The following is a 22,447-nucleotide window of genomic DNA, read 5'->3' as shown; positions in this document are numbered from 1 at the left end:
AGGATTTTTCTCCATATAGTGGACTTCACTGGGGTTCAACAGTTTCAGTGCAGCTTCAAAGAGCTCTACGCGATCCCAGACGAGGAATAAGAGTCTAATCTAGAGAAAGCATCGTCATTTTCTAAAAATTATATACCTTTTAACCACAAATGCTCGTCTTGCACTGCTCTGTGATGCTCCATGCATTATGTAATCATGTTGGAAAGGCGGAAGTACCGATCCAGTGTCTACAAAGCAATCGTGCAAAGACTAAGTCAAATGACCTTTACAAAAAAAGGTAAAACAATGATGTCGGACGATTTCAAAGTTGGAGGAGAAAATGAGATGGAGTTTTTCGCCCTATTGCGGTACTTCCGCCTACGTCACGCGTGACCTTTCTAACGTGATTACGTAATGCGTGGAGCATCACAGAGCAGTGCAAGACGAGCATTTGTGGTTAAAAAGAATATAAACTTTTTTTAAGCCCTTTATATATAAGGATAAGACCCTCATTCCTCGCCTGGGATCATGTAGAGCTCTTTGAAGCTGCACTGAAACTGACATTTGGACCTTCAACCCGTTGAACCCCAGTGAAGTCCACTATATGGAGAAAAATCCTGGAATATTTTCCTCAAAAACCTTCATTTCTTTTCCACTGAAGAAAGAAAGACATGAACATCTTGGATGACATGGAGAAGAGTAAATATCAGGAAATCTGAATTCTGAACTAATCCTTTAAATTTGATTCTCCTGACATGAGGTTTATGATTAAAGCTGAAAATCTGGAATGGCAGGGTTAGTCTGTGGAGAGCGTATGAAGTATTTGCTGTTCATTGGAGCGTGGAGAGGCCGCAGTGCCCATGGAGACTGTGAGCGCCAGTCAAGGACACGAGTGGGTGAGCCTGAGCAGTTTCCACTGAACTCAACCTGCAGAGACTGTTTACACTGGTAACACTACAGCTTATGAGGCTCACAACATCTAACAGCAGCAAAGCCTTCTGATTGGATGGTTATCAGCTGGTTTGGGCAGAGCGTTTCCACTGACTTCAGAGTCCTGCCATAGAAACCAAACAGGTGGGGCACCTACGGCAGGTGTATTTGACTATCAAATAGCATAGAGAAGCTGCTCTCACATTCACAGAACCAGAGACGACGGGTAGCACAAGGGAATCAGACTACATGAAAGGCAAGTACTTCCTTATTATATTAAAAATGTAATATGCCTTTGTTAAAGTATTTTACATGCTTGTGCATACTTGGTGAAAGAAGATTCTGAAATTGATTGTTTTGCTAACATTTCAAGTTATGAAAATGTTATTTCTGCATGTTCTCTAAATGTTATGTATTAAAATGTAATATGTTTTTTTTCTTGGTTATGAGAACGCTACAGGAACATTCTATTTTATCATTCTTTAAACAGGAACGTTACTTTTGAATGTTGTCTGAAACAAGTAACATTTTTTTAAAAATATATAAACATTACTGGGAGAATATTTGTTCATAACTTTGAGAGAACCTTGCCAGAAAGTTAGCCAAAGATCTGAGAATGTTCCCTGTCAGCTGGATTGACAATCCTCTGAAAAAGTGTGTGCAACAAGTATGACTTGATAACTGTCGAAGAGTTGCTCTCATAAGCAAATGTGACATTAAACATCCTGCGAGTTAATGATTCACTAAAATAAAAGTTTAAAAGGGGTTTTCTGCAGCAATGCCATAGAAGAGAACTGTTTTTGGTTCCCCAAAGAATCTTTCAGTGAACAGTTCGGTAAAAGAAAAAGTTTAAAAACATTTTAATAATCTAAAGAACCTTTTGTGCAATGTTCCAAGGATGTTAAATTTTCTATCAAAAAGATATTCTATGTTAATTTTTTATATTTTCTATAAACCATCAATGTGAATAATGAACATTTATTTAAAAATGTAGTTAGAATGTTTACTATTAAAAAATTATTATTATTATTTTTTGGTTCCCCAAAGAACCTTTCAGTTCTTAGTTCTTAAAATAACATTTTAATATTTTTTTTTCTACTATTAAGAACCTTTTTGCAATGGAAAGTTTAAAGATCCTTTTTTTCCTGATTTGCCATTAGGTGTTTTCGCACTGGCTAGTTAACTCAGTTAAAGGAACTAGCCACTAGGATAGTTCCCAGAGAACTAATTTCTTCCCCGGGCCATGTTCCTGGTTACATTTGCACCAGAAATAGGAACTCTGAAGCGGCCAACAGTGGCGTCATTTACATATGCTAAAAACCGACTTTTTAAAATGCTGGGTGCCGGTGTTTGACATCCGTTTGTCCAATCAACTTACAGTCACGTCATTGATAGTTCCTATAGTGCTGGTTATGACCCTACTCTGAATTAGGAGCTAATTTAGTTCCCCCAAATGGAGTTCCTAGAACTAAAATAGTTTCTAGTTCCTGCAGTGCGAACACGGCAAAATCAGGGTACTTCAGCCAATAGTTCTAGGAACTAAGAAAAGGTTCCTCCAGTGCAAAAGCCCCTATTAAAGAACCATTTTTTTGGGTTCCCCAAAATCCTTTCAGTTATCAGTTCTTAAAATAGCTATTTTAATAATATTTTTCCACTGTAAAGAACCTTTTGTGCAATGGATGTTCTTCATGGAACCATCAATGCCAATAAAGAACCGTTATTCATAGAGTGTATATGGTGAGTGGAAGGCATTTAACTCCTAGTTTCCTTCTGATTCCGCAGCAGCCCGATGAAACATGAACTGGGGATTCCTGGAGAATGTGTTAAGTGGGGTAAACAAGTACTCGACTGTCGTCGGACGGGTTTGGCTCTCCATCCTCTTCGTGTTCCGGATCCTGGTGTATGTGGCCGCTGCCGAGCAGGTGTGGAAGGACGAGTTCAAAGACTTCATCTGCAACACGCAGCAGCCGGGCTGCGAGCAGGTTTGCTTCGACCACTTCTTCCCTATCTCTCAAGTGCGCTTATGGGCCATTCAGCTCATCATGGTGTCCACTCCCTCACTCCTCGTGGCTCTGCACGTGGCTTACAGGGAGCACAGAGAGAGCAAGCACAAGAGGAGGCTGTACCAGGACAAAGGCAGCATCGACGGAGGGCTGCTCTTCACCTACATTATGAGCCTGGTCCTCAAAACAACCTTTGAGGTGGCTACTCTACTGGCTTTCTACTTCCTGTACAGCGGCTTCCACGTTCCCCGGTTGCTCCAGTGTGAAGAGAGCCCCTGTCCCAACACCGTGGACTGCTACATCGCAAAAGCCACGGAAAAGAAAATCTTCCTTTACATTATGGGCTGCACGTCTATACTGTGTATTATGCTGAATGTGGTGGAGATGGTGTATATAATATCTAAACAGTGCTGGAAGTGCTTCAGCAAGAGGTACGCTCCTGTGCACAACAGATGTAGCCGGCCTCCCTCCACGTTCACTCTCGGCTCACCACAGCCACTGTCTGTGTCGAAGGAGGAAGGGCTTCATTCTGCTCCGACTGGGAAGGAAAGCCTCACGCTTGCTGCTGCATGAACTCTTGGGACTGTTCGACTTATTCATGCATACAAAACCTGTTATTTCCCACTGAAGGCACAAATGCAAATAACTTATAATATAGTCATGTGTATAGCTATGATAGAATGAACTTTTAAAGAGGAAGAGAAAACACTTCCCATACTTTTGTTGTACTATCTAGGCAAATTAGACAGACGTCATCATGCCCTCATTCTCGCAAACCGTCAACAAAACTACTCAAGGTCAAAGAACATACAAGCCAGAAGGCATTAAATACAGGTTCGTTTGAAACAAGGGTATGTTTCTTAACAACAGTGTTTTGTGCTGAGAATCAAATCATTTATTTATTATTTTCATTTAGCATATAGTTGGACCTGTAAAGCTCATGGTAATGTTAATATATTTTTGTATGATAAACAATTGTGGTAATGTCTAATGCAATACCAGATGAGAAGCACTGGGATAGACTTTACTTACGAGTACTGTTTCATTTAATATGTCTAAAATAAACATCCTTGTCGGATAACCATGGTGGATAAGTCACTAACAGAGGAAAAAGTAAATAAGTCCACAACTCTAAAAACAACCACTAAACATGGACTGATGGAGAAGAGTCTCCTTCATCCCTGTGTCAGATTCTAAAATCTTTTCATCTATCAATGTATTATTACAAAATTTTGTTTTATACATGATATCATTGCTTTTATACTGAACTATTTTCTATCCCCTAAACAACCCTCATGGCATTTTTAGAATTTATATAGAATGCTGTTTAGTATGTTTAAACTGTTCAACTTAAACCTATTATGCAAAATTCACTTTTAGATGGTGTTTTAATATAAATGTGTGTCAGCAGTGTGTACATAACCACCCTATAATGATAAAAATCCACCCACTCCTTTCTTTTAATCCCCATAAAACCTCAACAGTCTCATTGAACAAGCCGTTTTCATTTTCTGTATCTGATGTCACATTGTGCAGGTCCCACCCATGAATGCTGACGTAGCATAGTTTCCGCCCTGAGCAAGTTGTACAGTGTCCGCTATTGTCTCAACCCTGGAGCAGCTGTAGCAACAAGACTGTCTTGTAAGCGATTGAGGTGTTTTGTTGTTGGATGTAAGAGTGAACAAAACAGTCTTCATTTATTTATGTCATAGGGGCCACTGCAGATGCACCGGATTAGTTTTGAAGGGAATTCGCCACAGATCTAATATACACATGCAATTTCTGTCCCTACTGTTTACATTCACAGACATAACCAACTGTTTATGTAAACTTTGTGTTTTGACATAACTTAGTATTTGACAAGCACAATAAAATGTGAAAGACAAGTTAGTTTAATACTCATGAGATGTGCCGACTGACAGCCAGCTTTCTGTTCGGGTGCTTCAAATGCGTGCACTCAGAAAATGATAAATTAGAAGTTTAAACTAATATAGCTTTAAAATGCATGGAAATAAACTTTCATGATGAAAAACTGCACTGTCTGTGAGCATGATCGCAATATAAATAATCAAAACCAAGCAGATGTCTTGTTAGAAAGAGGGCAAGGAGCAGCAGCTTATTTGCATTTAAAAGCACATGCATGAAAATCTTTGCTTGCACTCATAAATGGGTCTTTACAACATGGTATAAATAATGAAGTGTGAGGTATTTTGAGCTGAAACTTCACAGACACATTCTGGGAACACCTGAGATTTAAATTAAATCTTGTATAATGAGATATAATTTATGTCCCATTTAATGGGGACAAACTCTAAAAACCATGTTTACAACAATGTCCCTGTAATTCTAAGCACAACCATGTATACAAGAACACAGCATTATATTATCAGCCACCCTAATCTATTACATAATATCACAGTTCAAAATCCCATGAGTGTGCCTTTAAGGACGAGACCAACACCGAGTACCAAAACGCAAGCTGTATTAAATTGGTTGCTATTGATTAACATACAGACTGCTGGTGGCAGTAGTTGATCAAAGAGCCACACACAACATTATTGACAAATTTCAGATTTACAAGGTAAACAGGACCAAAACAGTTACGAATTATACACAGCACTACATAACATCAGAATTGATAATGATTCACTTTCAGCTGGATAGAAAAAGAGTCCAATGGAATATTAAAAAGTACGAGTCTATACAATACTCAAAAAGAAAAAAAAATTAAACTCCAAAGGCAACAGAAATGTGCTGAACAGCTTCATAAGGACATACATGCTTTAGAGGTATTTCATCATCTACTGCAACTATAAAGTGAGCTTAACATACACAGTTCTGTTAAGTAATAAACATCGCACTAGGGACCTTTAAGATAGTGGCTGTAGTGTTTTCAGATCATAGAACATCCCCACAGCTCCTTAACAAGCAACAATTCATTCAGCATTCATGTCTGAATAGACATAAACTTCCAGTTAAAACTAATGATTGGGCACGGGTTTGCAGCAAGTTCACCAACCTTATCCTGAGTTCAGACAACATGACACAAGGGTCTGTGCACTAGTTATTTTTTTCAAGGATCACTGTGGGTCGCAATTCATGAAGCTGCTTAAGAAGAATTTCAAGGACACCAGAAAAAACTTTTTGCACCTCAAAAGTGACATTGCCGAGTGAGGTCAACTTTTGGGGATTTTTAAATTCAACAAGTTTCAGGACCTCTCTCGAGTGCAATTGGGCATCAGCTCTTTTGCACACGACTGTCGCGGTTTTTAAGTGGAAAGCAGTCTGCAATCTTTTGTGTGCATTTCCGTTTAGAGGTACCGTTGCCTTTCTCTTCTGGGAAGTATTCGATTGCTGAAGAAACTGAAGAAAGGACACCTCAAACCCCATGGGCTTGAACGAACTTAGTGGTGTATTTTGACCAGACACATCTTCCTGTGTCATGGTAGTGGTGGAGGACATGGAATCGGTGTTCATATCCACATAATTTACTTCAGAACTCCTTGCAGTCCTCAGTCTCGTCATCCTTTTAGGTCCGAAGCACTTCTTTACACCCTGGCCCTTGCGCGGACGCCCCCTCCGTCGTTTAACCACCACTGATATCTCCGAGCATGTGTCTGTAGAAGGCTTGGCATCAGACAGATCAACATCCTCTGTGCTTTCTTTCTCAGAGGTGGGCTTCGAGAACTCTGATTCGCTCTGGCTGGGCTCAGCGACTTCATCATTCTCAGTCGTCTCAATGGAACTTTCCTCTGACTTATCAGTGTCATCGCTTCTAGAAGCGATGCGCTTATATCTGGACCGGGGTATCTTTTTACAGTATATAAAGTTGCTCCTCTGTTCTTCCAGGTACTGTTTTGGGAGCCCGTGCTGAAGATAATGCTTCATGATATTTCGCTCAGAACTGGTCACTGTTTCGCAACCCTTTATCATACAAGCATACTGCAGCTGTAACCGTTTGGTGCACATGGCAGAGGCTTCTTCTTGTGTTTTCAAAATGGGTTTCCCATATTTGGTCCAATTGTTTTTTTTAGCTTTTCTCTTTTTAAGAGCTACCTTCTTAAGAGCTTCCTTCTTAAGACCTACTTTCTTAAGAGCTACCTTCTTAATGGGTTTCTTGTTAGTCTCTCGGTTTTCCTTCTCGACAACATCAATTTCATACTTCCTGGGACGACCAAGTTTAACCCCACTCCCACCTTCTCGTGGGTTTATGAGCAGCCTTTTGTACCTGTCTTGGTGTTTCTTCATGGTGTGCCGCAGTAGATTTGACCGTGTGCTATAAGCGCATTCGCATCCTTCCACCGGACATCTGAACATCCCTTCCACGGGGACAACTTTTGAGAGATTGGTTTCTTTATGCTCTTTGTCGACATGGCTGATATATTTCCAGAAAGCAGTGAAGGTCTCTGAGCAGTTTGGCTGATCACACTGAAACCTGCCCAGGTTGATACTGCACATCATGGCTCCTGCTTTCTCAAGGGTTAATTTGTGGAGCTGAAGGTAGTGCTGGAGCAAGTCTGGAACTGACTGAAAAATGCAAGAACAGTCTTTGACTTGACACCTGAACTCATCCACTTCCGTTATGTCTGCATCTAATTTCTCTTCACCCTCCTCATTTCTTTCCTTGTCCTCGACCTCCTCTTCATTTTGTTCATCTTGACTGTTGACCTCAAATTTAGGCAAAGCAGACTGATGCACAGCTTTATAATGTAGGATCAAATTTTGTTGAATTGTAAAAGCTGCCACACAGCCCTGGTGAACACAACGATAAGGTCTATAAGGACTAAAAGCATCATCCACCTCTGCTTTTTTCTCTTTTGTTTTTTTGGGAGATTCTTTTGGCTTTGCCACACGAGGCTTGGTAGGTTTGGGCTTTTTGTCCAATGACTGATTTAATGTCTGTACTGCTGCTGTAGGATTCTGTGTAAAAGGGGCTATGGGCAGAATCTCTTTTAGTGGTGACACATGGGTTTGACCAAAAACAGAGGACTTTGGGGAAAATCCATTCGTGTTCTGATCCATTCTTGGAGTCACTGAAGAACGACCAGACACAATCACTGATGGCTGAACAGGCATCTGAGTTACTGTCTGTGTTCCTAGTGCAGGACTTTTGCCTTGAGGTACAAATACAGATTGCTTGACAAGCGATGGAGTGATACAATGTAATATTTTGACATTACCTTCTGTCTTGGAGACTGACGTACATTTAATAACTCTCTGCTGTTTACGTGCATCCACGCATGGAGTGATTTTAACTGGACTGGGGAATTCTGGCACTGGACAAGGGCTTCCTCCATCACTATCCAGGAGCCTATGATTGGGCTTAGGCCTGATTTTCATCCTCTTTATTTCTTCCTGTGAAAAGTTATGAACTGACATATAATGGGCTTTGAGATTGGAGTTGCGTGTGAAGGCCTTGGAACATTTTTGACACCTGAAAGGGGCGACATTAAACTGGTCTTTCATTTGATTAAGCATTTTATCTGTGTAATTGTGGAGCTTGACAAGGTGTTTAAAAAGAGCATCTTTCGTCATGGCACTGTAATTACAGCCATTTGTCTCACATGCAAATGGTTTCACATAAATTGGTATCTCCTTGGGTAAATCATTGGAGTCTGGCTTATTAGGCTGTGCAACACTCAATGCAGGATCAGCAACAGTTTTGGGAACCTCATTGATGCAAGCCACAGTTTTGATAACCTCACTGATTTCTCTGTCAAGGTCAAGATTCTCAAGAGCTTTTTGGAGTTCCAACACTTCATCCATCTCGGTTATGGGCATACTGTTGGACTGATCGTTGACGGCACTTCCCGAAGACACAGATGAAACAGTGTGCTTTAAGCCATCATTTGGCCTCACATCACTCAATTGTGAAACTGCCTCGACAGGGACTTTGTCTGCGTTTCCCACAGGTTGTTGCTCACCTTGAGGTGCATTCTCAATCAAGTTTGAGGTATGCTGTGAATCCCCAATGTCAGGACTTGCAACAGACATTTGTGAGTAGGAACTGTCAACACTTGATCCACGAGGCAAACTACTTTTTTTGTAAAGGTCTCCAGCCAATATCTGCTCACGTAGTCTTTCTTTGACACTCTTTTCAGACACCAGGTTTTGAGTAAGACTTGCCATGGCTGCCAGAAGTCCATCATTTGATAAGTCACTTGCACTGTCGGTTGTTTTTTCCTTGAGCTCTTTAATTTTATTTAAAGTTTCAGCTTGAAGAATTTGATTGACATGATCTGATGAACCGCTATTCAGGCTGGATGTAGACTGGTCATCAGCCAACAATTGAGAAAGAAGAGGATCACTGACATCGTCATTAAACAGTGTGTTCGACATCTCAGAATAACTCGCTTGTAGCTGATGTTTGACACTACCAGTATGCTGTATGACACTAGTTTCTGACATACGACTGCTCTGAGCATATGGAGCACAGGGGTTTGGAACCGTCTGCTGTTCTTGTCCAGAGCTCATACACAGATTTGACGTGCTTTGCTTGAACACTCCCCCTGTCTGTGTGTCTTTGCTATTGTAGGTGCCATTGGCTTGGGGATAAGTGACATTTGGGAATAGTTTTGGATCAAGAGGGCCCTTATTCTGTGGCAGGTTGAAATATGAGGATGATGTTGGATGAGGAGAGTTAAGAAGATCAAGAAATGAGCTGGGGAGGTCCGCTGTCAGGTCAGCTTCATCAAATGGTTTGCAATGAGCCCGTTTTGACAAATGTCCTCCCAGAGATTTAGGACTTGGGAATTCTCTATAACATCTGCAGCAAATGAACTTACCATCTTTAACAATTGCAGGCCATTTTGTTCTGCTGCTTCGTTTAACTCTTTTTTTGCCTTTATCACTTGACACATTTCCATTGTTATTCTGACAACTTGGAGAACTGCTGTTTGATGGGGGAGTTTCATTGTTAGGGAGTGGCAAACCTAAAGCTGTGTCTCTCTCCGGCTTCACCGCACACTGAGTGTTGGTTACTGCAGAGAATTTATCTTTCGTTTGCTGCGTGTAATCTGCTGAAGTATCTTTGGAAACTGAATTGTTCAAACTGTCAGTGAAAGAGGGCAACATGGACATTTGAGCAGATCCCAAATTTGTTTCTACTACAGAATTAACGGCTACCACTACATTAGGACCCATGACTTGTTGGGGTGGATTGAGATTGCCAACTGAATGTAGACTTTCTTCTGAGGTGCCATTGAGTTTTTGAATGCTTTCCGCTTGAGCTGGTGCTGGGTAAACTGTATTATTCTGCGGTTGTAGGGTAGTATAGCTCATACCTCTCTGCTGTCCATCCTCACTAGAAGCTGCATTCATGCGAGTAAAATGGTTGCTAGGAAGTGTGTTCATATTTTGGGTCATTGATTGAGAATTACATATCTGCTGTTGGAGTACCGAATTGTTCCTGGGGCCCCACACATGGTCTGCTGCCATTTGAGGCTGATTTGTACCATTTCCAAGCTGAGAGAGAACAATGGGATCTAATATATTGTCCATTTCATTGGTACGGATATGCCTTGGGGAAGCATTGACTTGAGAAGAGACAGAAGGATAGTTGGGGTTTGCACAGTTGGTTGGGTAGGAAGGAGGTTGGCTAAGGGGATTCGGTGTCTGAACACCAGGGCCAGTGACTCTTTGGCCCAGCTGGTCTTGTGGATTCACAACTGAATTGAGGGTTCCGTTTACAGAAACAGATCTGAGTGTGGATTGGATTGCAACATTGTTCTTCTTTGCTAGTTTCCACTGTGTGTAAAATTCAGGATGAACAGCCCTCATGTGCTTAGTAACACTTCTGTAAGAGCTATAGTCTCGAGTACATGTTTCAAAGTGACATTTGTGTCTCTCTTTGTTTTTCACATTGATATCTACTGGTTTCACAGATTTGTTCTCCAATACTTGTCCATTATTTGGTACAGAAGCCATTTGTAGAGGAAGTGTCTGAGAAACAGGAGGAAGCATCTGACCCAATGAGACAAGTGGTGTTGTATTGTGGGAAGTCTGTGCTGGAGAGGTCACGTTGCTACTACACAGGTTCTGATATGATGTTTGAACCGGAGCTAAAGGATTAGGACTGTACTGCCGAAATACTCCATTGTTATTGTTGTATAATGGAGTAGTACCTGGATCAGCTGTCTGCAGCTGACCATCAGTTGGTGGGACAGGCAGAAAGTCCTCTAATACACTCTGGTATGAAGATGTAGACGGCATAGGATCTGAATCACTCATCAAGGCCTCCAAAAGAGATTCCTCCGGTCTATGCTGAATTAAGTGAGGCGTGCGAGTGCCCACAGCTGACTGGCCCAGGTGGTTATTGATCTGAGGGATATGCTGATGGATGGGATGTTGTTCAGGTTTACTTGTACCAGATTGGGCACACTCTTGAGCAGAAAGTGTAAAAGCGCTATTTAGCATCTTTTCAACAGAATGCTTTATAGTCGCCATGCCAGATGGATGATCCACTTGAGACCCTGTGCCGTTGTCATTCAAATGGGTGACTGAGAGAGAGCCAGGCTGAGCAGAGCCTTGATCCATTTGATCGGAGTGGTCTGGATGAGGTTCTGCTGGTTGAATACTTTGACTGTCAGGGCCTTGGCCTTCCTCTTTTGCAACATGGACCTCTGCATGGAGGTCTAACTCAGACTGCGAATGAAATACTTTACCACAGTCTGGTGCTTTGCAGGTAAATGTTTTATAATGCTGTGCCTCATGGTCATACAGTTTGTAGGCTTCATAAAAAATCTTGCCGCAACCCGGAAACATACACTTAGCCTTGAAGATTGGGTGGTCTTTCTTATGTACGATAAGTTCGGCATTGGAGTCAAAGCTGGCTTTGCAATTAAGCTGTATGCAAATGTAGGGTTTGGTGCCACAGTGCACCTGGAGGTGATCATTTAGGTGATCAACACTGACAAACTGACGACGGCAATACTGGCACACCACTTTTGAGTTCTGCATTTCAAGGAAGCACTTCGCTTCCTCATTGTCGCCATGATCTTTCACATGGGCAACAAGATTTCGGAAATATTTAAATCCCCTTCTGCAGCTCTGGACTGGACAAATATTCCCTTCACAACCATTTTTGAAGTCTAAGCCATCAGAGTCATTGGCAGCTCCATTACTAAGTTTGTTGGATGGCCCACCACTGTTATTTTTTGTCTTGGTCTTACGCACCTGATTTTCACTGCTTTTAGCTTTCAGGGCAGCTATGACAGGAGCAGCTGTTTTGGGGTTGGCTAACTGCTTACTAGTCTTCATTGCAGCGAGGCGCTCTTTGCAAGAAAGTTTAACATGTGATGCAACATGTGGTTCAAGAGTCTCTTTTGTTTCAAATGTCTCTAAACATATCGGGCAGCTGTAATGTCCATCTTTGAAGTGAGTCTGTGCATGACGCACGATTCGGTGACCAAGAAACTCCTTATCGCATAAAACACAGTATTGCATGTAAGCCTGCCAGTTTCTAAACCTAGCTGAGACGAACCCTTTTTCTCTCAACTTTTTCATCTCTCTGTTTTTCTGCTTCTGATCTTCTATTTCATTTAGTTCATTAGTGGTATCCAAAAAACGCTGTGAGACATCCTTGAACTCCTCAGAAAATATGCTGGTGTCTTCCCCTAAGCCCTCAATGTCACCATCGTTCAGTTCATCAATGGAGGACACAATTGAGGCCTCCTCCCCCATTAGACCTAAACAGTGGCGTTTTAATGCCTTCCAGTTCCAGAACTCAGGATCAAAAGGCCACTGGGTTTTGAGGACTAAAAGGAGCTCACAGCGCAGCGAGTTCGGTACCGGTAGGTCTTCCTCGTCTAGCTTCTGGTCTGGCTCGTTGTAAAGAGTTTCCACTGCATAGTAAGAGTCCACGGTTGGCTCCAGGAGAAACTCTGTCAGTTGGCAGGCCCTTTTGACCTCCAGGTCTGAGGGTAAGAGGCAGGAAATGGTTTTGCAGACAGTGGCCTTGGTGCTTCCTTCGCACGATTCCAATCGCAGAGCTCGTATGCAGATCTCAACACAAGTTGAAAGTCCAACTTTGTCCATCTATGGATTTGGAAAATGAGTATTTAGTATTTCAGACGTTTGATCATGTTTAAAATTAACAGCATGAAGTGAGAAACAGAAAAGGCTCACCTCTGACTGGATGACTTTGATGAAAAAGAGTAGGTGGAACACAGTTTTAGACAGAAATGACATCTGACGGCATCTGTCCAAAAAGCCTTGATCTGAAGGCTCTAATCGTTTGAGCAGTTTTCCCCAGAACAGAGTCAACTCCCTGCCAGAAAACACACAATATTTCTCAAATTATTTAGAAACAGAACACTTTAAATTAAAAGTCCTTTTTTAAAAAAGATATTTATCATGGTTAAAGCAAATTCTTATTTGTCATTTCCCAATTCTACATTGATTTTACTAGCATTGGTCACATTTGTGACTTACCAAGCACAGTAGGTATCCTCCTGTAGAATTTGACGTGTTAAAAACCCAGAACACAATGTAAATGCAGCTTTCTCATCACCATCAGCCTCAAGGTTACAAATCATCTCTAAAGCATCACGACAGTCCACTTTTGACAGCTGAAAAGGAAGGGATAGAAATTGCAGACGTAAACTTTATATTTGTCTTTGGAATTAATAAATCTACTCCAAAGACCTTATGACAACAATAATCAAGTTCAACTTCAACTTCACACTTTTTAACGAATTTGAACTTTTATTTAAGCTTTGGCTAATGATCCTTGAATACTTTCATAAGAGTTAAATCTGAACAGGAATGGTAAAATGCAGAAACAGAAGTATAATTTCAGTAAACAGTCCACTATCTTACCTCTTCCATTACAAGTTCCTGCGGAGCAACAGTGCACAAACAAACCAGGTACATCTGCTTAAAGTGTCCCTTCTCCTGAAATTCAGAGAACTCAGCACAGGCCTTGGCCAACGACGCAGCCTGATCTACACAGCTCTCTTTGATCAGGTGCTTCACCCGCATCCTCAGAAGTGTTGGTCCTTCCAGGGTGAGGAACTCATGGACTAGAGAGAAAACAAAAACTTTACAATGCTTGTGTAATACAGGTCAACAGGTTAACTCTACCAAACCGTTGGTTCTGTTGTCAGGTCATATTTGACAAAAGAGAGAGACATTAATTTATGGGGTAAAGAGGAGCACCTTTCTCTTGCGGTGGCATGTCATTTATGAGAATGCCCGTCAATGTAGGATTGGTCCAGACCCCTTGCTCTCGTGCGATGGTGGCTAGAATGAGGAGATGACTGATTCCCTTCTCTTGCAGAAGAGGATGGGCGATCTACACAGACATGACAGGCCACAAAATAAACATAACAGTTTAGAAAAAACCTACATTGCAAACAGCAAGCGTCTTATTTGTTGTTGACTATCAAGTTGGATACTTTACTGTAGAAGACAACAAAGTTGATTAATGCAAACATTAGTAACTAAGAACTTTAGCCTGTTAAATATACCTGGACAGATGACCTAAACCTGTCCCACAATGCATCTGGGATTTTCTGGGGCATAGAAATCAGCAGCTCTGCACAACTCCTAGAGAAGAAAGGCAACAAATACTCATAATAAACTTAAGTAAAATTGAACAGAAAAAGAGAAAGAGAAGAAAAAGTGCATACTCACAGTGAGAGCCTTTCAAGCACAACCGGCACCTTTTCACACTGGGCAGAGAGGTACGGGGACGCCTGTGCAAAGCTCAGCAGTGCCTTGATATAAACCTCCAGTACTGGTAACGGCTCCTCCTCAATCCTCCACAGACTGGCATACTCCACCAATGTCTGAAAAGAGCACAAATGTGAGTTACGCATTCTGACTAGCATGGTCAAGTTCACTTTGGGCTGATGCGAAATGCAATATTACATTGATGTTACATGTACCGGATTGATCTCATATGCTTGGGTAACGCATACCCAAGCACTTCTGTTTCTTGGTGTACATTCACTGTTTAGCTTTACCTCACACTGCGCATACAGCAAACACTGACATTACAGACTCTGACTGGGTTATTTGAAACAATCAGATTTATTGTATAGGTTTCTTTTTCAAAACATTGATAAGAGTTTTATTATCATAATGATTATTCAATTTCTGTAGTATTTCTTACTACATGTTAAATAAAACTATTGCACCAGAAATATTTAATTTGCATCCTTGTTCAATTGTTTGAAATTTGCTTCTTTGTAGACCAGTTATTTGTAGGCATTTTTGCTCATTTGTAAGTGTATAAAAAATGTTAGCAAATGTTTAAACTATGAAAACTTTGAAAATGAGAAAATACTATTATTTATTCATTATTATCATTTATTATTTCTCAAGGTATGATACCAAGTACTATCACAATGACTCTTATTGTTTGGAAGTGTAATTCAGGGTTCATACACATTTTTACCAATACATTTCCATGAATTTTGAGGCAAATATTCATGAACTAATGTTCAATGAAAGTCTATAGATGCATGTAAAATAATATGTAATTTTTTTAGATTTTTTTTTTAAATTACAATTCTCTCACCTACACCCTTGTAGGTTTGCTCAATCTATGTTTGTGTCTTTACAATGTGTAATTTTATTTTTTTATTTCTTAAACGCAGCACAAGGAAGTTTGATTTCAAATTTTGAATTGAATTTACAAACAGCCAGTAAACAATCAAATCACAATCAGTCTCACAAATAAATACAGTAGAATAAAAATATAAATTAAAGTTTTAAAATAGGTTTAACAGTAGTACTCAAGTACAGAAATTGAATAGTCTTCACCGTAAATTCACTGTAAATTAACTCTTTCCCCACCATTGATGGATTTTTCTGGCTTTCCGTGAAACAAATTTCCATGACTTTTCCAAAACTTTTGTATTTATAATAGGGCTGTTAAAATTAAAGCTTAAAATCGCATTAATGCAATTAATTATTTTCAGTTTAGCGCATTAAAAATATTTAATACGTCTTTCATACCATGGAAAGTTTATAATGTCTGCTAAATTGGCAAATGGTCTGCCATTGTAATGAAATATGAATCGCACCATCTTACCAATCAATCAAAAGTTTGGAAGCATACAGTAGGTTATAAGGAGTTTGTCCAGCAAAATCACTACCATCTTTGAACATGCAGGAATGTCTAAATCTCTAAAGAGCAACAGCAGTTTATTTTTAGTAGAAATGTGATACATATAAACTAAAAATACACAGTTGCTTGTTGTGGAAGAGCAAGATATGTAAGAATGTGTGGTGTTAGGGGAAGACATAATTAAATATGTAAAAATGAACAAGCAACTGTGAATTTATTTTCAGTTTACATGTAACACATTTCTACAAATATGTGCTATATAAATAAAAATGTTTGGTTCCACTTTATATTAGGTGTCTTTATCTACTATGTACTAACATTTAACTGAATAATTTAATACAATTCACTTACTGTGTACATACGTTTTAGATTATACTTTTTAAGTATAATCTAAAACGTTAGATTATTTAAACGTTAGATTATTATTTTTAAAAAATATTTTTTTTAAAAACTGCATGTAATTACAACTAATTAAATCTAGAATACACCGTTGATCTTCCCTTAAACCTACCCAAACCTGTCCCTAACCTTACCTGTATCCACCTCAATAGCAGCACAACTATTTTCCAATGCAATATGAATACAATAAGTACATAGCAGTTATGGACATCTAATATAAAGTGTGACCAAATGTCCAGTTTCTTTTTGAGTACTACAGTATTGACTTTTCCTAGTAATTTTTTACTTGCTGCTGAAATCTGTATCTAAAAATCTCGGTGTGAGAGACAAGAGCATTCGGCCAGACAAAACTGACATTATTTTATAGTGCAGAAAACAGACAGTGTCAACTAAAAAGTAGAAAATGCATGCAATTTGTATATAACAAAACGTTTGACCAGTGTGGCTCACACAATGACAAAAACTCTGTATTTTGGTGGCATCGGCCAATTTACTGACACAAAAACTATGTTTAAAAAGCATGAATGAAATGTTTTGGTGAGCAACTACATTTTGCTGACATGTGATGGTGTTCTGATGTTCCAGCGAACAGTTGTGACAATTGAGCTTACAGTTTAGAGAATGTTTAGACTGTTTTGAAAATGTGCCAAAGCGATATTGTTAATGGCGAGTATCCTCACAAGCAGTCTTAAATGAGTTAAAAAGTTAAATGTAAAGAGTTGTGAGAAAATAGGATGTGTCAGATCTGGCTCTTAAAGCCTAATAATCCTGCTGCTGTCTGTCATTAACGTTAATTAAATTCACACCCAACTTATAACGTGCATTAGGGTAATTTGCGTCGTTCTTTCTGCACTCTTTTTAGTTTAGTAAACATTCATCAGGCAAATGTTTTTATGTCTACTGCTGTCACAGGTACCAGTACTTTGGTACCAAGTTCATACTGAAATTGTAAAAATGTTACATGCTTATGTACTTATTACATGGCTGTCTCGAAGAGTAAAAAGAAGCTTAGAAAATGTCACCAGAACTACAAGACATGATGATTAAAGTGACAATCTGCAGGTGGACACATAGTAGAATAGTGAAAAGTACTTTATTACATTTCTGTACCTGAAAACTACTGTTAGATCTGCCTGAAAAGCACTGTTTATTTCAATTGTATCTTTATTGTATTATATTTATTTGTGCAATAATTTGATTATTTGTTCTTATTTTATTACTGATTGTTTACTTTAAAAATGTAGGCTACTAAAATTATATAAGTTAATCTAGTAGTTTTAGCTGTGGTATCGAAATTGGAAAAGAGGATTTAGAATCGTCAATTGTCACACATAGTTTTGGCTGGTAAATTTTCTTAAAGGATTAGTTGACTTTGAAATGAAAATTAGCCCAATCTTTACTCTTCCTCAAGCCATCCTAGGTGTATATGACTTCTTTCTGAAACAAACAATTGGAGAAATATTATTAAATATCCTGACGGATTCAAGCTTTGTAAAGGCAGTGAATGGGAAACACCAAGTATGAGCTGAAGAAAGTGTCTCCATCCACATCCATCCATCATAAACATATGCCACACGGCTCCGGGGGGGTAATGTAGGCCTTCTGAAGCGAAGCGATGCATTTGTGTAAAAAAAAAAAAAAAAAAAAAAAAAAAATCCATATTTAACAAGTTATGAAGTAAAACATGCTTATGTTGCAGTTCCGTTTTTTCTGTAATTTTTTATACGGAAGGCAGTCTGCCGGAAGCTACATATTTTACTTCATAACTTGTTAAATATGGAATTTTTTTTTTTTTTTTTTTTTTTTTTTTACACAAACGCATCGCTTCACTTCAGAAGGCCTTTATTAACCCCCCGGAGCCATGTGGCATATGTTTATGATAGATGGATGTAGATGGAGACACTTTCTTCAGCTCATACTTGTTGTTTCCCATTCACTGCCATTATAAAGCTCATGTCCGTCAGGATATTTATTCATATTTCTCCGATTGTCTTTGTCAGAAAGAAGAAAGTCATATACACCTAGGATGGCTTGAGGGTGAGTAAAGCTTGGGCTAATTTTCATTTGAAATTGAACTAATCCTTTAAGTCACTGGCAGGTGTGGCAGAAAGTTAGTTTTAGGCTCTGGTTCTGGGGCACCAGTTCTGTTGGTCATATAAACTCTTGATATTTTCAACCAAAGTGAGAGCATTAAACCACTGCTGCTACGCTTTAAAACTACACAAACATGCCTAAACACCAGTGTCTTGCTCTAGTACATACACACACACATCTTATCAAGAGTGTGATCAGACTCTAAAGGTCAAATGTCATCATCGGGGGTTGGAGATCTTAGTAAGACCCAAGCAGACACTGCTGCATTTATTTCTGAAACACAATCAATCCTGCCTGTTTTGAAATCAGAGATGTAATGGCCTCGAGGTGTTCTACAGCTAAAAACACTGTTTTATGCACTGGTCAATATTGAGATTTTGGGTTATTTGGCTTTTTATAATGTGTTGTTTCAGACTTGTGAAAAAAAATATCCAATGAATGCTCTTTATCTATTTGCATTTTATTCCTAAAAACATGGTGAAAATTTATTTTTTTCTGTCTGTTGACATTATTTTCTGATTTATGGAGTGATTCAGATAACTGTTCTGCAATTGCATATTCGTGCATATTTAATTATATTAAGCATTGCGTACATGATGCATTATGTAATCAATCAACTAGGGAATATGGTATTAACTTTTTTTAAACTCCATTCACCTGGAGTATCAAGCTTTAAAAACACCAACCCTGGACCAACAGCAAACGCTTTGCACATGAATCCACAATGGACCAATACTAAAGCTGACCACAAAGAGAACAACTGTAATAACTATAATTTATATATACAGTATTTTAAGCACTCGAATATTAATGCTTTCAAAGCCTTAAAGGACATCATACGGACTCATTTCACTGTGATTACAAGTTAAACATGAATAAAAGATGCTTGAGTTTATACAGTAAGTGAAATGAGTACTGAATAATAAAGACAATTTCGCCATAAATCACAATTAAAGTATGACTATATCGTATATTTATCATAATGTGTTCAACCTTATATATAATGCAGTAGTGTTTGTTAAACACCTAACGAGTGATCATCAGTTCCACACAGGGAGATACAGATATAATACACTGATCAAGACACAAAACAGCAATGAAACGCAATCAGTACTGGCCAATATGCAAAATCTGGGATTGGATCGGTAAATGAATGAGGTTATGTGTTAGTAGACTTGTGTTAGTCTAGAAAGCATCTGCTGTAACAGCTCAGCTTCTTCAACAGCAGCTTAATCAGCACTTCACACGCTTACCCCGAGTTAAGAGAACATGAGCCACATTACTGTCTTTCAACACACTGACATCTATATATCATCTGGAAACAGAAATATAGGTCAGTGGACCTTCAGAGCAAAAACAGGAGCAACGACTCACTGCACCAGAGCCCGAGACACACTGAACGCAGGAAACACCAGAATATAACTTACGACTCAGGAAGAGCTTTACAGGCAAACAGTAAGTGAACTTAACATCTTTTCTCAAAGGATTAGTTCAGAATTAAAATTTCCTGATAATTTACTCACCCTCATGTCATCTAAGATGTTCATGTCTTTGTTTCTTCAGTCAAAAAGAAATGAAGGTTTTTGAGGAAAACATTCCAGGATTTTTCTCCATATAGTGGACTTCACTGGGGTTCAATGGGTTGAAGGTCCAAATGTCAGTTTCAGTGCAGCTTCAAAGAGCTCTACATGATCCCAGACGAGGAATAAGAGTCTTATCTAGAGAAACCATTGGCCAATTATATACTTTTTAACCACAAATGCTCATCTTGCACTGCTCTGTGATGAGCCACGCATGACGTAATCATGTTGGAAAGGGTGAAAAACTCCATCTCATTTTCTCCTCCAACTTCAAAATTGTCCGACATCATTGTTTTACCTTTTTTAGTAAAGGTTGTTTGACTTAGTCTTTGACATTCACTTTGTAAACACTCTATCGGTACTTCCGCCTACGTCACGTGTGACCTTTCCAACATGATTACGTCTTGCGAGTGCAAGACGAGCATTTGTGGTTAAAAAGTATATAATTTTATTTTTTTTAGAAAATGATCAATGGTTTCCCTAGATAAGACTCTTATCACTTGTCTGGGATCATGTAGAGCTCTTTGAAGCTGCACTGAAACTGACATTTGGACCTTCAAACCGTTGAACCCCAGTGAAGTCCACTATATGGAGAAAAATCCTGGAATGTTTTCCTCAAAAAACTTAATTTCTTTTCAACTGAAGAAAGACAAACATCTTGGATGATATGAGTAAATTAACAGGAAATTTTAATTCTGAAGTGAACTAATCCTTTAAATTATGGTGACAAGGTAGATGATAATGTGCAGCTAGTAATTAATAGTTTATGTTGGTCACATTATGATGCATAATCTGCATATAATTATATATTGACAGATTATAGTGAGTGTCAGATTACAATGTTGCTGCACATTATAATCATCAATGCACATCATTATAGATCATGATGACAATGAAATGCTGCAAGATTATAGAGGGTCTGTCACTGTAATCTGACACTCACTGCACATCACCATAATCTTACTGCAGTTCATTTAATGCTGCAGTGACTGGCATTAATTACATATTTTGGTGATATGTGCTGTTAATAACACATTATAATGATGATAGTGATGTCCTGGGTGTGACATGATGTTGTGCAGGAACAGTGTAGGATTATGAGAAGTTGATTATAATGCTGTTCATGGTTATTGATGATGATGTGCAGTGATTTATAATGCTGTTCAGGGTTATTGATGATGATGTGCAGTGATTTATAACGCTGTTCAGGGTTATTGATGATGATGATGTGCAGTGGCTACAGATGATGGCGATGAAGATCAGGCTCTGGTTCTGCAGTTGTGAGCGCGCTGCGTGCTTGTTTACAGTCCTGCGCCTGATGCACACAGGCACTGATTGAGCCACAAAAACGACGCCGAATAACTAACAGACCCTCTATGAACGCGTTAGGATAGCAAAGCTGTGTCTACATTCGTCGAGCATAGTCAGCAGCGGGATTACTACACTACAGTCGGTGTGTGTGAGTGTTTATGAGTGCAGCTAAACATTGTTGTGCCACACGCAGAATTACGGGACAATCTGCGCTCACCTGACAGAACTCATAGCAGTACTGTGACGCACGCTCGTCGGGAGACTCCTGGCTGTTTTTCAGAGCCGCTGCTATGTCCTCCAGTCGCGTTGTGAGCGCGTTTAAAGCGCTGGAAGGGTCGCTCCGCTCGCTGCGGTCCTGCTCGGCCTCCTCGTCCGCCATCTTCACTTCCAATTCCGCCGCGTACGCACAGCGCGTCACGTGACGCCATATCACTGTGCGTGCTGACGTACTGGGCAAGTCACATGACCCTGCGCTCGAGTCGGGTCAAGCATTTTTCTTACAAGTTCATTAATGTACAGACACATTTCAGGAAAATAATCGATTTCAATAAGTTGTCCAGACTTAGATTCGTCCATTATTGTGTTGAATGCACCTGAATTAATTGTGTAGAATATCTGATTAGTTGAATGTTAATGCTGGGAAAATGAGGGAAAACTAGTGTAACCGCTAGGCACTAGTGATTTTATATTTCATATTGTTTTTATTTTAAGATGTGATTTTAAAAATTCATATCATGTAAGAAGAAAGCAGTTCTTCATAGCTGTAAGTCTATGTAACTGTGAAGGTGTAAAAACTTCCTTTATAACTGATAAAAGTCCCTATTTCCATTTCAACCACATCATTTGAGCTCTTTTATGATGTTAAAATAGGACATTAATCACTCAATGACAACACTTTTAAGTATCTTTATTAGTGTATCCCGGTCATGGGGTTATGGCATTTTGATAAGATCAAACTTATTTGATTTTTTTTAATCAAATAAGATGAAGCATTTGATACAAACCAACTGAAACCACAAAGCACAAAATTCATAAAATACATTGAGATTACTTACTGATGTCTGTGTGACTGTTTT

The 22,447-nt window shown here is 39.3% G+C and overlaps 2 protein-coding genes across 2 annotated transcripts; one reads left to right on the top strand and one right to left on the bottom strand.

The window, feature by feature from the left end:
- Positions 1 to 1,024: 1,024 nt before the first annotated feature.
- On the top strand, positions 1,025 to 3,993 carry gjb7 (gap junction protein beta 7). Its single transcript, XM_048208274.1, has 2 exons — positions 1,025 to 1,165; positions 2,692 to 3,993. Exon 2 carries the CDS (start codon positions 2,706 to 2,708, stop codon positions 3,483 to 3,485), a length of 780 nt encoding a protein of 259 aa, XP_048064231.1. The 5' UTR covers positions 1,025 to 1,165; positions 2,692 to 2,705; the 3' UTR covers positions 3,486 to 3,993.
- A 1,384-nt stretch (positions 3,994 to 5,377) lies between these two features.
- znf292b (zinc finger protein 292b) lies at positions 5,378 to 21,788 on the bottom strand. Its single transcript, XM_048208272.1, has 8 exons — positions 21,589 to 21,788; positions 14,547 to 14,701; positions 14,381 to 14,459; positions 14,070 to 14,205; positions 13,731 to 13,933; positions 13,344 to 13,480; positions 13,038 to 13,179; positions 5,378 to 12,947 (listed from the first exon to the last, which is right to left on the bottom strand). Exons 1-8 carry the CDS (start codon positions 21,748 to 21,750, stop codon positions 5,973 to 5,975), a joined length of 7,989 nt encoding a protein of 2,662 aa, XP_048064229.1. The 5' UTR covers positions 21,751 to 21,788; the 3' UTR covers positions 5,378 to 5,972.
- Positions 21,789 to 22,447: the final 659 nt, after the last annotated feature.

This window comes from Megalobrama amblycephala, linkage group LG11 (assembly GCF_018812025.1).
Source record: "Megalobrama amblycephala isolate DHTTF-2021 linkage group LG11, ASM1881202v1, whole genome shotgun sequence".
Lineage (NCBI taxonomy): Eukaryota > Metazoa > Chordata > Actinopteri > Cypriniformes > Xenocyprididae > Megalobrama > Megalobrama amblycephala.
This window is presented reverse-complemented; position numbering and strand designations above follow the sequence as displayed.